Genomic DNA, 12036 nt, shown 5'->3' with positions numbered 1-12036 from the left:
AGAGTGATTTCTAATGATGTTACCTAAAGGAAGCATATATAGAGTAAATAGGATTGGTCCCAGCACAGAACCTTGCGGAACTCGAAAACAAACTTTGGTACATAAGGATGATTCATTATGAACGTCAACAAACTGAAAACGATCAGATAAATAAGATTTCACACCTCTGGATCCAGGGTGGGCTTTTTTAGTAGAGATTTAATTACAGCTACCTTAAAAGACTGTGAGGATATATTGATCATATCTAATATATGAGTGTTAACTAAAGGAAAGACCTCCTTAAGTAGCCTAAGACCTCCTTAAGTTAAGTATACAATAAATCCATCTAGGTACAATGATGAAAACCTTGTAGTATTGAGGGAGACACTCTGGGTTTGATAAAGTCAAGGTACAGACCCCACAATTTGTGAAAACAATCTGTTCTGGAGTGTAACATGGATGTGATATATTCATTAGGAATACAATCCATAACAATGTTATGCCACAAATTTATAGATGGAGAGGCTTCTTTAATCCAGTAAAGTAAAATGTTCTTCCTTGCAGCAAATGTAAGTAGATTAAATAGCCTTTTGTGATTAGCTCTTGTAATGTGACAATCTGGGAAACCAAGCAGCAAACATACAGGGTTTAATTCAATAGGTACATCAAATATAAAAGATAGTTCATCTGCTACAGTTGACCAATAGCTCTGGATCTTCAGACATGACCAAAAACAATGAATAAAATCACCAGTATCAGTTTTGCATTTGCAACAAAGTGGAGAAGCATTTGGATCCATCTTATTTTTGAGAGCAGGAGTTACATGTATACGATGAAGAATTTTATATTGAGTATATTTGCAAACAGACATATCTTTGGCATAAGCCCAGACGTGCTGCCAGTCCGTATTTCCAATGGTGACATCAAGGTCCCTTTCCATGCTGTTTTTAAAGCCAGGGAAGTTGGAGGTAGATTGGAAATAAGAGCTTTGTAAAAAAATACTGATACGCTCTGAAACTGCTAAAGATAAAATTCTTTCAGTGTGTGAGGTTGAACTATGAGTTGTGAGTGTGGTAACCTTTGTTAAATGCTGCCGTTGTCCCAGGTTTTATATGAGAAGAGGAAAAGATCGCTAGTTGCTAGGCTAATTTATACAATGTAAAATGCCATAGGCTTGTGCTAATATCGTTAGCATGTTGTATTTGCGGGGAAAATGTGTCCAGATTAACAAAAGTGTTTGTCTGTGAATGCTGCTTGGTGTAGTGAAGCCAATTTGTGTACCTGTTTTTCAAACTGTCTTTATTAAGCCATGGTTAATGTATGTTTTGAATCAATTAAACTTTACAGCACTTCATAGAAACCTCCGCCGCAGAGTTGTGTTTTGGAGGTGTAACTGCAGAGTGACACAGACACACCACCGCAGAAGTAAAAATGCTCACAACGGCATAGGAGACGTGTAGGGTCTGCGCACAACCATAAATCCCCTTTAAGGCTGCACCCCATCTGCAAATCAAACCCCACCCACCCCCACACATATAAACACACCCACAGAGCACATCTTCCCACCCTCAGCAGCTACCTTAAAGGACAACAACAATCGCATTTGTAGACTCAGACTCACTTCTGGACGTTTGTTTTGTCGGTTATTTTTGCAAACCATAGTGTTTAAGACAATTGTTGTATGTGTTCAGTTTTATAATATGTATATGTTGGTGATGCGATCTCAGCTCCTGATGGACCACCTCAGGACGTGCAGCTGGAAGCCCTCTCCTCTCAGAGCATCCGAGTCACTTGGCGGGTAAGTTAATCTGACCCTGTGGGTAAAAAATGTGTGTATGTTTCCATGAGGTGAGTATGTAGCTGTGTTTAGATAAGTGCAATCAGAAATGAAACTGCTGAGTTCTGGCTTGTGGCTGAAAGATTGCTGTTTCAAATCCCTAAAGAAATTTTAAAGAATTTGAATTTGTCAAAAGACCTCCAGCAACACTTGTGGTATGAAAAACAACTTTACTGACCAACGCGTTTCGGCTTGTGGCCTTCATCAGGGTCATCAGGGTCCTGATGATGTCCTGTTCAGAGTGCGGCACGGGCCGCATATTTCTGTCCGAACCCAACCGAGCCCGAGAGAAAAGTACCCGAACCCGTCCGAACCCGACAGTCATTCTGTTTTGTTATGTCCGAAACCGAACCGAGCCCGACATTATTTAGGCTAATTACTAAAGCACTGAGTTTGTGTCACACAGTTGTTATGGTTACAGGCTATTTAACCCGGTTACACCTTGCAAATGACCGTAAAAAGGCACTGATTTGTGCTATTCTGTTAGTAGATTGTTTAAACAAACACGCACATTACGCAGTATCAGTTAAAAATATAATAGCCGTTCTCACTCGAGCAGCTGAGCGTGTGGGAGCCCGGCGGAGGTTTGGGAACTTGGCTAGGTGTGTTGAAGTGTGCGCAGCCCAGTTCTGTGCTCTGGCCCATCAGGAGAACCACGAACTGACCGAACTGCTACAGAACTACTGGCGCTGCTGCAGACAGCTGACCCAGTCACACACGCAGCTACATACACAGTCCTCTGACTGCAAGAGCACTCAGAATCGTCTCTGGAGCTTCAGAGATGAACAGCAGAAACAGCCAATGTGTGTGTGTTGTGTTCAGGTGTTGTCACGTAAATAACAGTCCCCAAGCATTATGTTCAGGTGTTGTCACGTAAATAACAGTCCCCAAGCATTAAACAGGACAGACAATAGGATTTTATATATTTTTACACTACATTTTCACTGAAAGCTGACCGAATCCGACCCCAGCCCGAATACAATTTATACATTTTTGATCGAACCCGGCCCAACCCGTCGGGTACCGTCGGGACCCGTCGGGACACGTCGGGACACGTCGGGCTCGGATCGGGTAGCCACACTCTAGTCCTGTTGTCCTGATGAAGGACCCTGATGACCCTGATGAAGGCCACAAGCCGAAACACATTGGTCAATAAAGTTGTTTTTCATACCACAAGTGTTGCTGGAGCTCTTTTGACAAATTTTCCAGCGTTTCCTCACTCTCCATGCACCTTGTGAATCGGTGAAGTTGTGCCAGAAACCACTTTCTACTTCAAAGAATTTGAATTTGAAATTTCATGGAACTAAACGTTTACTGTCAGGGGCATGAGTGGGAAAAAACTAAAGAGCGAACCTAACCTGGACTTTGAAGGTCTTGGGTAGACAAGTTACTCATAGGAAGAGCACAGACAACATAAATATGTCACAAGAGTTATGGGCAAATCGGTGCCATTTACAGAATTCCCTCTTTAGTCTCTGTGGTAGAATATTACTGACATTTATATGTAAATTGCAGAATTACTGCTAAATCATCATTCAAATAATTCAAAATGGCCATTGCAACCTTTATGTACTCTTTGACATGAGAGTGGTTCCAGACTTTTCCAGACAGAAAGATTATAAGACCTAATGGCGGGGGTGTCAAACATACGGCCCGGGGGCCAGAACCAGCCCGCCAAAGGATCCAGTGAGGCCCACTGGATGACTTTGCACACCTAATAATGATGCACTTGTGAAGACTAAGAGGTGTCAGGTTTCAGGAGAAAGTTAAAAATTGACTAGCATATTTTATGTAAAATACTTCCTCAGAGGTTTTTTTCCACCCTGACCAGAATACAGTTCTCAGAAAATGTAATTCATACTTATTGTGGTCATATTCTAAAGACACTGAACACTGTGCAGAATATTGTCAGCAGCTTCAGTACAAAAGAATCTGTATAAGCCTTCTATCTCAAAACATTATTGTTGGAACCCTGTTGTTACAACACTGCCAAAACTTTTGATTTGTAAATGGTTTGTAAGGCACTTTCAACCTCATCTGCTTTCTCAATAGCTTCCACTTTAATTTGGTGTGGTGATGTCAGGACTACGACACAGGAGTGGAAATGTATAGAAAAATGCACATGTAATGACAGTGAGGAGAAGACCGACTAAATTTAGAAAAAGTGGGACATATGGTGAAATTGCATTTATTCCTCTGAAGACATCACAGGCTATTTGTCATGTGTTTTGTTTAAATTGAACGAAAGGGGAAATTATGGAGGTGTTCGTTATTTAAGATATTATGCAATGGTTTTACTGGTCCAGCCCACCTGTGATCAGATCGGGGCTTATGTGGTCCATAAGCTAAAATGAGTTTGACACCCCTGCCCTATGGTATCTAATTTTCTTGAGATGCACTTGTTAGAAACTGGCTCTGTCTGGTTTTATTGAAAAGCTGGCTAAGAAGGGTTTTGGTCTTGTGACGCAGGTTATGATATTGTAAACCTAGTTCTATTGTCATAGACAGAGCCCTCTACTGGGCTGTATGGGGAATACACTCCACCAATCATGAGCACACATTCACCTGCTGAAATTTGCATAAACGTAGCTGGCCAATCAAGACAAGCCTACCTGAATACGTGTGGAGCCCACAGTATATAAGGAGATGTATTACAGTTGCAGGATCCTACACCCTCTTTATCGAGTGGCATAAGAGGGCCCCTAAGGCCCCTAGGACCCCTAGGTAGAGGGCTCCACCTGTGCCAATAGAACTAGGATTACAATATTGTAATCTTCATTCCATCTCACACAGGGTCCATCCTCTACTGGACTCTATGAGTGCAGTGGATGGAGCCCAATGAATGAATGCTGTTTTGCAATATAACATCGACCCAGCCACGCTGACCCTGACTGACTAAAGGTTAGTCATAGTAGCCTGCCTACTTCTTTATAAACCCGTATTCACAAAGATTCTCAGAGTCCTCTCAGAGAGCTCCTAACTTAACCTAAAAATTTCTAGCAAGGAATCTTAGCTTAAGAGTGATTCAGGAAGTTTCTGACAGCAACTCTGAGCAAGGAGGGGACAGAAACTTTTATCTTAGTGAGGAGGTGTGGTTGACCCCGTTGCTAGGTATGACGCAGTCTTCTAAAAGCTGTGATTGGTTGTTACAAAAAGGAAAAAAAAAATGCGCTCCTAGTAATGAACGGACAGTGAAATGAACCGATCATAGAACTTAGACTGTAGGCTATTAAGAAATGTGTAATCGTGAAAATAATTTTATGTCATGATGATGAAACAATTAAATTAATTGTTACACAGCTTCAAAATGTTTGAACGTACCTCATTCACATGCCAATTATTATATTAATTTTCTTATTGTTATGTTTACTCGCCATGCTGGTAATTTTACTACTTAATCTATTTGATATTAATGGTGGACGCAGACTCAGCTGTCAGCAATTACTGTGATTGCTGAAAGCGGTTTGATTTGGCAGAATGACCAAAACAATGAATGAAATGGGGGGAAAAGAACGAGAAAGCCGAACTGGACAGAAGAGCAGTGCCTGCTGTTGGCACAGCTCGTGGAGGAGTTTTAAGAGGGAAATTCAGTCCCGGGATCACGGCACAAGCGAAGAAGCAGACTTGGGAGCGCATTGCCCGACAAATCAATGCGTCGTTCCCTCTCCTTTTACGCACAAGCGATGAGTGTGAGAAGCGCTGGTACGTGCTGCAATCCAAAGCGGGCGTTATTGCGTTACTACGCTGGGTGGGAAAAGTAAGCTCATCCCTGATGAGGTCAACCACAAACATTATCCCTGCACGATCAAGCCGGTAGCGTCTTATTAAATCACTGTCGTTCAATATACGGAGAATATCTCTCCTTCCTCTCTGTCTTTCCGCCATCTTCTCTGTTTAAGACACTCTTAGGCTTCTTAAAAGTCCTCCTCCCTCCTCTTAACAGTTTTTCACCTTAGGAGCTCTCTTAAGGCCTAAGATGCTTTGTGAATAACTTTTATCTTACCAAGGGAAAATTCTAAGAAAAATCTTAGAATTCGAGGAATTCTAAGATTTTTCTTAGAATGACATCACTAAGAGCTACTTTTAGTCTTAGGATTCTTTGTGAATACGGGCCCAGGCCGCCACAACAGAGAAGTGGGAGGCCGCAGCCAACCAAGGTAATATGCAAGCAAACTGGGTGGAGCCATGGCCTAACCCTGCAGGGGTTGAAAGACAAGCAACAGAGCTAGGATCAGTGCTCCAGAGGCTTAAATGTATCCTTTACCAAAGCCTTTAGCACCAATGGCAGGTCCCATTGCGGGGAGATGTCTCCTGTCTCCTGATCTGCTGCATAAACCTCTTTACAAGACGGTGGGCAAAGACCAGTCTGTCGTCAAAGCCCTTATGTCCAAAAGTGATAGCTGCTGCTAGCATCCCTTCCTAACACCAGCAGCTGAAACCCATTGACACTACTTTATTACAGGCAGTGGTGGATCTCGCTCTTCCCGCCTGGATGGTTTGCACGATAGAGTGTGGCTACCTGAAGGTACCCGATGGGTCAGGCCGGGTTCGATCAAAAATGTATAAATTGTATTCAGGCTCGGGTCGGTTTCGGTCAGCTTTCAGTGAAAATGTAGTGTAAAAATAAATAAAATCCTATTGTCTGTCCTGTTTAAGTCTGTCCTGTTTAATGCTTGGGGACTGTTATTTACGTGACAACACCTGAACACAACACACACACAAATTGGCTGTTTCTGTTGTTCATCTCTGAAGCTCCAGAGACGATTCTGAGTGCTCTTGCAGTCAGAGGACTGTGTATGTAGCTGCGTGTGTGACTGGGTCAGCTGTCTGCGGCAGCGCCAGTAGTTTTGTAGCAGTTCGGTCAGTTCGTGGTTCTCCTGATGGGCCAGAGCACAGAACTGGGCTGCGCACACTTCAACACACCTAGCCAAGCTCGCAAACCTCCGCCGGGCTCCCACACACTCAGCTGCTAGAGTGAGAACGGCTATTATATTTTTAACTGCTGATGATACTGCATAATGTGCGTGTTTGTTTAAACAATCTACTAACAGAATAGCACAAATCAGTGCCTTTTTACGGTCATTTGCAAGGTGTAACCGGGTTAAATAGCCTGTAACCATAACAACTGTGTGACACAAACTCAGTGCTTTAGTAATTAGCCTAAATAATGTCGGGCTCGGTTCGGTTTCAGACATAACAAAACAGAATGACTTTCGGGTTCAGACGGGTTCGGGTACTTTTCTCTCTGGCTCGGTCGGGTCAGAACTGGGGGACGATCAGGGTCTGGGCCACCATCATTTTTTTTTTCTTTTCTTTTTTTTTTATATATATACTTTATTAATCCCGAGGGAAAGAGACCTATACATGCACTAAGTGGAGAGATGTCAGAGTGGGGCTGCCCATGACAGGCGCTCCGAGCGGTGGGGGGGGGTTCGGTGCCTTGCTCAAGAGCACCTCGGCGGTGCCCAGGAGGGGAACTGGCACCTCTCCAGTTACCAGTCCACGCTACATATTTTGGTCCGGACGGGGACTTGAACAGGTGAGCCTCCAGTTCCCAACCCAAATCCCTGTGGACTGAGCTACTGCCGAGGAATTTCTGCATACAACAATGCCTAGCAAAAACCTGGGTCTACCAGAATGACTGACAACTTCCGCTGACTCACTCTCTCCAACAGGGAAGGGATGAGACAGGGGGTTGATTTTTTGGACCTCTTTTGGAGGCTACACACCACCTCCCCAGGCAGGTCTCTACCCACCCCATCAGGGACGCAAGTGTGAACACTGCAACATTGGAGGTCACTCCTCCCAGGAGTGTTCCCTGCGAACCAAGGTGAGAATGGTAACCAAGTGTCACTTGTGCTTCTTGGCATCCAAGCAAAGGCTGGCAAACCATCTCTGCAGGCGCTGCATTTGCAGTAGCCCCAACAGTACCATGCGGTGTGCCACTACCATGAATCCAAGCACTTGAATGATGGTTAATGCCATCCCCATCACACCAGTCTGCAGTTTACAAACTGTTTGCTGCAGGGCTGTCTGTCTGTTTTTTCAAGAGAGTGGCCTGCAGGCTACATGTGTCAAACATAACCCCCAGATACTCCTCCCATTGGTATGGTATGGGGCTGCTCTTCCTCCAGCTGATTGCGAACCCCAACTTGGTTAGGTGTCAGATCAACCGAGCCGTGGGGAACATAGTCCATTTCCTGGACTTTTCCATGAGGTCCTCGAGATAAAAGAAGTCCCCATTGCCATGGTGGTGCAACGGCTGATGTGCCGCATCCACACATTTGCTGAAGGTGAGGGGTGCCAGGGAATAGCCGAATGGCAGTCTGTTGTACTCATAGGCTATACCCTAGAAAGGTTTAAGTACATGGAGGCAAACCAATCCACTGGACCAGTTCCAGTAACTACTTTATGGTTGCTATACGGAATGTCTTGTGGGCCATGCATCACTTCAGGATACGGAGATCTAAAATGGGTCTGAACTCTCAAGTCTTCTTAGGAACCAAGAAGTACGCACAGTAAAACCTCTTCTGTCTGTCATGAGTCTGCGTGGTCTGTGCTGAGGCACTTGAGGCAGTCTTGAAGGTCTGTTCTGGCAATGAGGCTGAGTACATGATGGACACTGACAAGGGTGTAGAAGTGTCAAATCCATCTGTGGAGAAAGATAGTGAGCAAATCACCTATCCTTGAGGATTTGTAGGATGCTGGGGCTGCCACACAGCTCCTACATATACTGTGTGCTCCACATGTTTTGGGTAGGTACGTACTGATTGGCTGGCTATGTTTATATGTGCTCATGATTTGAGGAAAGTGTTACCCTGGAGTCCAGTAGAGGGCAGAGTCTGTGAGAGACAGAAGCAAGTGTTGGGGGATTGACCAAGCTTACACCATCCTGTATTTGCACATTATGTGTGGCATTTTGCCTCCTGGTACAACAATCCAATAAAATACATTCATTTAAGTAATAACGTTTTCTTTATTCATCAAAATAGAAACTAATCCGAAGGTGCTATTTTATTCAGCAGTCTCTGACTAAAATGTTTTAACTTTGTCTTAACTCAAGTAAAAAATAGCAGGAATGTTCAGCCCCATTTTTTTCAATAACCAATGTCGTTCCTTTATCAGGCACCGAAGAAGCATCTGCAGAATGGAGCTATCAGAGGCTACCAGGTGGGCTACAGGGAGTACAGCTCTGGTGGAAACTACCAATTCAGTGTGATCAGTGTGGAGACCACAGGGGACAGCGCAGAAAGTCTGGTGCTGGACAACCTGAAGAAGTTCACTCAGTATGGAGTTGTGGTGCAAGCCAGCAACAGTGCTGGGACAGGGCCCTCTTCCACAGAGGTAGCTGCTACCACACTAGAAGACGGTAAGACAGGAGGGAGAAAAAGTGGGAATATCAAACTCAGCTGTGATGATGTACAGAATATTCAGAATATAACCAGAACACATGCAACCTAAAAAAAAAACACAAATCCTAAAACTGAACAGTAAGGGATACTGCAAAAACCAACCACCTTTTCTACAGAGATATAAGATGTTTTTTTTAAATTTGTTTGGATTCACTTTACTCATGTGTCCTAATAGGGGTGATGTTAACACAACACAGCTATGAACTGACTGTTCTGCAAGAGGCAGATAGCATGGGTTAATTTTGGAAAGATTTCTGTGGGGATATATCACAGCCTAGTGGAGATAAGAGGGTGTTGCACAAGAGTCCTCTCTTGTCATAGTCTGCCTACTGGTTCTTCCCCCTCAGTGCCTAGTCGTCCTCCAGAGAATGTCCAGGCCACAGCCACGTCTCCAGAGGTCATCTCACTGTCCTGGCTGACCCCTCCCAAAGATGCTCTGAATGGCAACCTGCTGGGCTTCAGGGTCATCTACTGGGCCAACCTGCCTGATGGAGGTACATCACATTTTTTACAAGCACACTATGCAGTAACTGTTATGTACATTGTCCTCAAGAAACAACATATTTAGGAAAATTAAAAGCTGCTTGGTTGCCTTTTTAACATAAATTGAGGTATTCTTGAAATATAACAAGTCTGACTCTATCATTAATTGGACAGAAGCATTGTCAAACCAACACCACAAAGCTGGGGCGTGTTTCAGAAAGCAGGTTGAACAAACTAAACCTAACACTGAATTCTGACTTGATATACCCTGAAATGAAAAACCCTGAGTCATTGTTTCCAGAACAACTGATCAGAATTAGTTCAATCAACTCTGAGTATGTTTACTCTGAGTTAAGCTTGTGTTCAGTGAATGAAAAAAGCAATCATTGATGGCATGCATGCATATGCGGACTGTGCACATTTAAACAAAAAAATGTTTGAAGTGGTTGTTTATTGTTGACCACCTTTGGATTGACTGACAGTTGGATGTTAAGAGAGCTGCCTTTAGTTACATCCAGCAGGGTCAAAGTGTCAAAAAGTTAACACAAAGTTTAATTCAGTGTTGTCCATAATTCGTCATTAAAGCCATAGCCTACATTACATTTTTAAACACATTTGTTCGCCTTTATTCTTATGGGGACAAAATACAGGGGCCAGCACCTGATGATGAAAAAAATATAGCTGAGGATTTGAAAGTATATAGACAAGATTGTCAACTGTCATGCATCTTGAGTCTCACTGCAACAGCAACAATCTTGTAATGTCAGGGCTGCCAACTCTCATGCGCTGACTGTGAGACTCATGTAATTGACACTTTTCATATGTTGCATGCCACATGTGCATTTTTTCAAGCAGAGAAAAATAAATATATGTATATATCACTGATGTGATTGATCAATCAGAGCAGACTGACAGCACAGTGAGAGAGGGCAAACAAAGAGTGGAGCTTTTCCTCACAGAACCAGAATGTCTCAATTAACAAACAGTCAGATGCTAAGCAGTGGAAAGTGACATAGCTAATAGACTCCTACACAGTGCTTTGTTTCATTTTCAGTTTTAGTCAGACTTTGGATGGAATTATTCATAAATCTCAGGACATATCACTCCGTGTCTCTCTTTTACCTAGCTGCTCTTAGCTGTGTTTTCATTATTATTGTAGACCCTTGATGCTCTGATTGTCCACAGAGTCCTGTTGGTAGTCGTCCTTAGTGCTTAGCACCTTTTGCAGTGTCTCTGGCTTGTCCTGCAGACTGTGTTGTTGTAGTGCTGAGGAGGCATCCCCCAAATTGGGGATCCATTGCTGGCGAGGACCAACATGGCCCTCTCAGCAGTCTTTACCACTGATGCCGTGGTAAGGACGGAGGACCCGGTATGGCGCCTGCCACTTGGGTTTGTTACAGCTCTTCCTTCAGAATTCTTTTACCAGTCTTCTGGTTTGGGACTGGGTGCTGGTAAAAGATCTATTTCACTTTGTTTTATCTGTTTAAATTTCCCCCTGTTGACATGCATGTGTCAACTTAGAAAGGATAGAAATTATTTGAAAATAAACACTCAAATACTGTCCTGTTCCCCCCCACCCACCCACCTTTTTCCACATATGCTCTGTAATTCTTTGAGATCCACTGTAGGTGTTTCAGGTGTAGTGATGTTTGTGCTCATCATCTGTAGAGAGAAAGTGGTTAGAATTGCTGCAAACTTTGCTATGCGTGTTGGGACAGAGTCTGTGTTATTTGCATACATCTTGCACATTGCCAGCTGTGCGGGTAAGATTACAGCATCCAGCGAATCTGCTGTCACTTTGTGATATGCCTCAGGTTTCCATGTTGCGGTCAGAAACTTCCTGTTTTTCCGTAATATCCTGAAATCACGCACAACTCCAAAGGCATACTGGCTAGCTATGTAAATAGTAGCCATTTTGCAGTGTAATCAGCATATTATTATGTTTATATATGGACTGATGGAGCCACTGGTGTCTGACTGGCTAGAGCCGAGGTCAGTGCAACAGGAAGGAGAACAAATTTCAGAAGATGGGAGGGGCAGAGCGGTGCATGTGGTGTTTGTTTACAACAAAGTTCATACGTTTCGGGGTGATGAAAGCAAACATGGTAAAAAATAAATAAATAAAACTGCACCAATATGACAAAATTTTGGATTTGAAGCTGCCGAAAGTGGAGTGTTAAATAACCGTGAGCAGCGCAGCTGAACTTGTGTCAGACGCTGTGTTTCTATTTGCATCTGTCGTTCGCTTTGAAAGCAACATAATGGATTAGGAATGGCTGAATCATGAAGTTAAGATGAGGAATTATTTACATGAAACCTTCTTAT

General features: G+C 43.4%; 1 protein-coding gene across 1 annotated transcript in view; it reads left to right on the top strand.

Moving 5' to 3' along the window:
- dscama (Down syndrome cell adhesion molecule a) overlaps positions 1 to 12036 on the top strand; it is a 324415-nt gene that overhangs the window by 251561 nt on the left and 60818 nt on the right. The window contains exons 16-18 of the mRNA XM_050035201.1: positions 1707 to 1777; positions 8942 to 9185; positions 9576 to 9722. Coding sequence (XP_049891158.1) covers positions 1707 to 1777; positions 8942 to 9185; positions 9576 to 9722 — 462 coding nt within the window. The remainder of the gene's footprint in view (positions 1 to 1706; positions 1778 to 8941; positions 9186 to 9575; positions 9723 to 12036) is intronic.

This window comes from Epinephelus moara, chromosome 3, assembly GCF_006386435.1.
Source record: "Epinephelus moara isolate mb chromosome 3, YSFRI_EMoa_1.0, whole genome shotgun sequence".
NCBI lineage: Eukaryota > Metazoa > Chordata > Actinopteri > Perciformes > Serranidae > Epinephelus > Epinephelus moara.
This window is presented reverse-complemented; position numbering and strand designations above follow the sequence as displayed.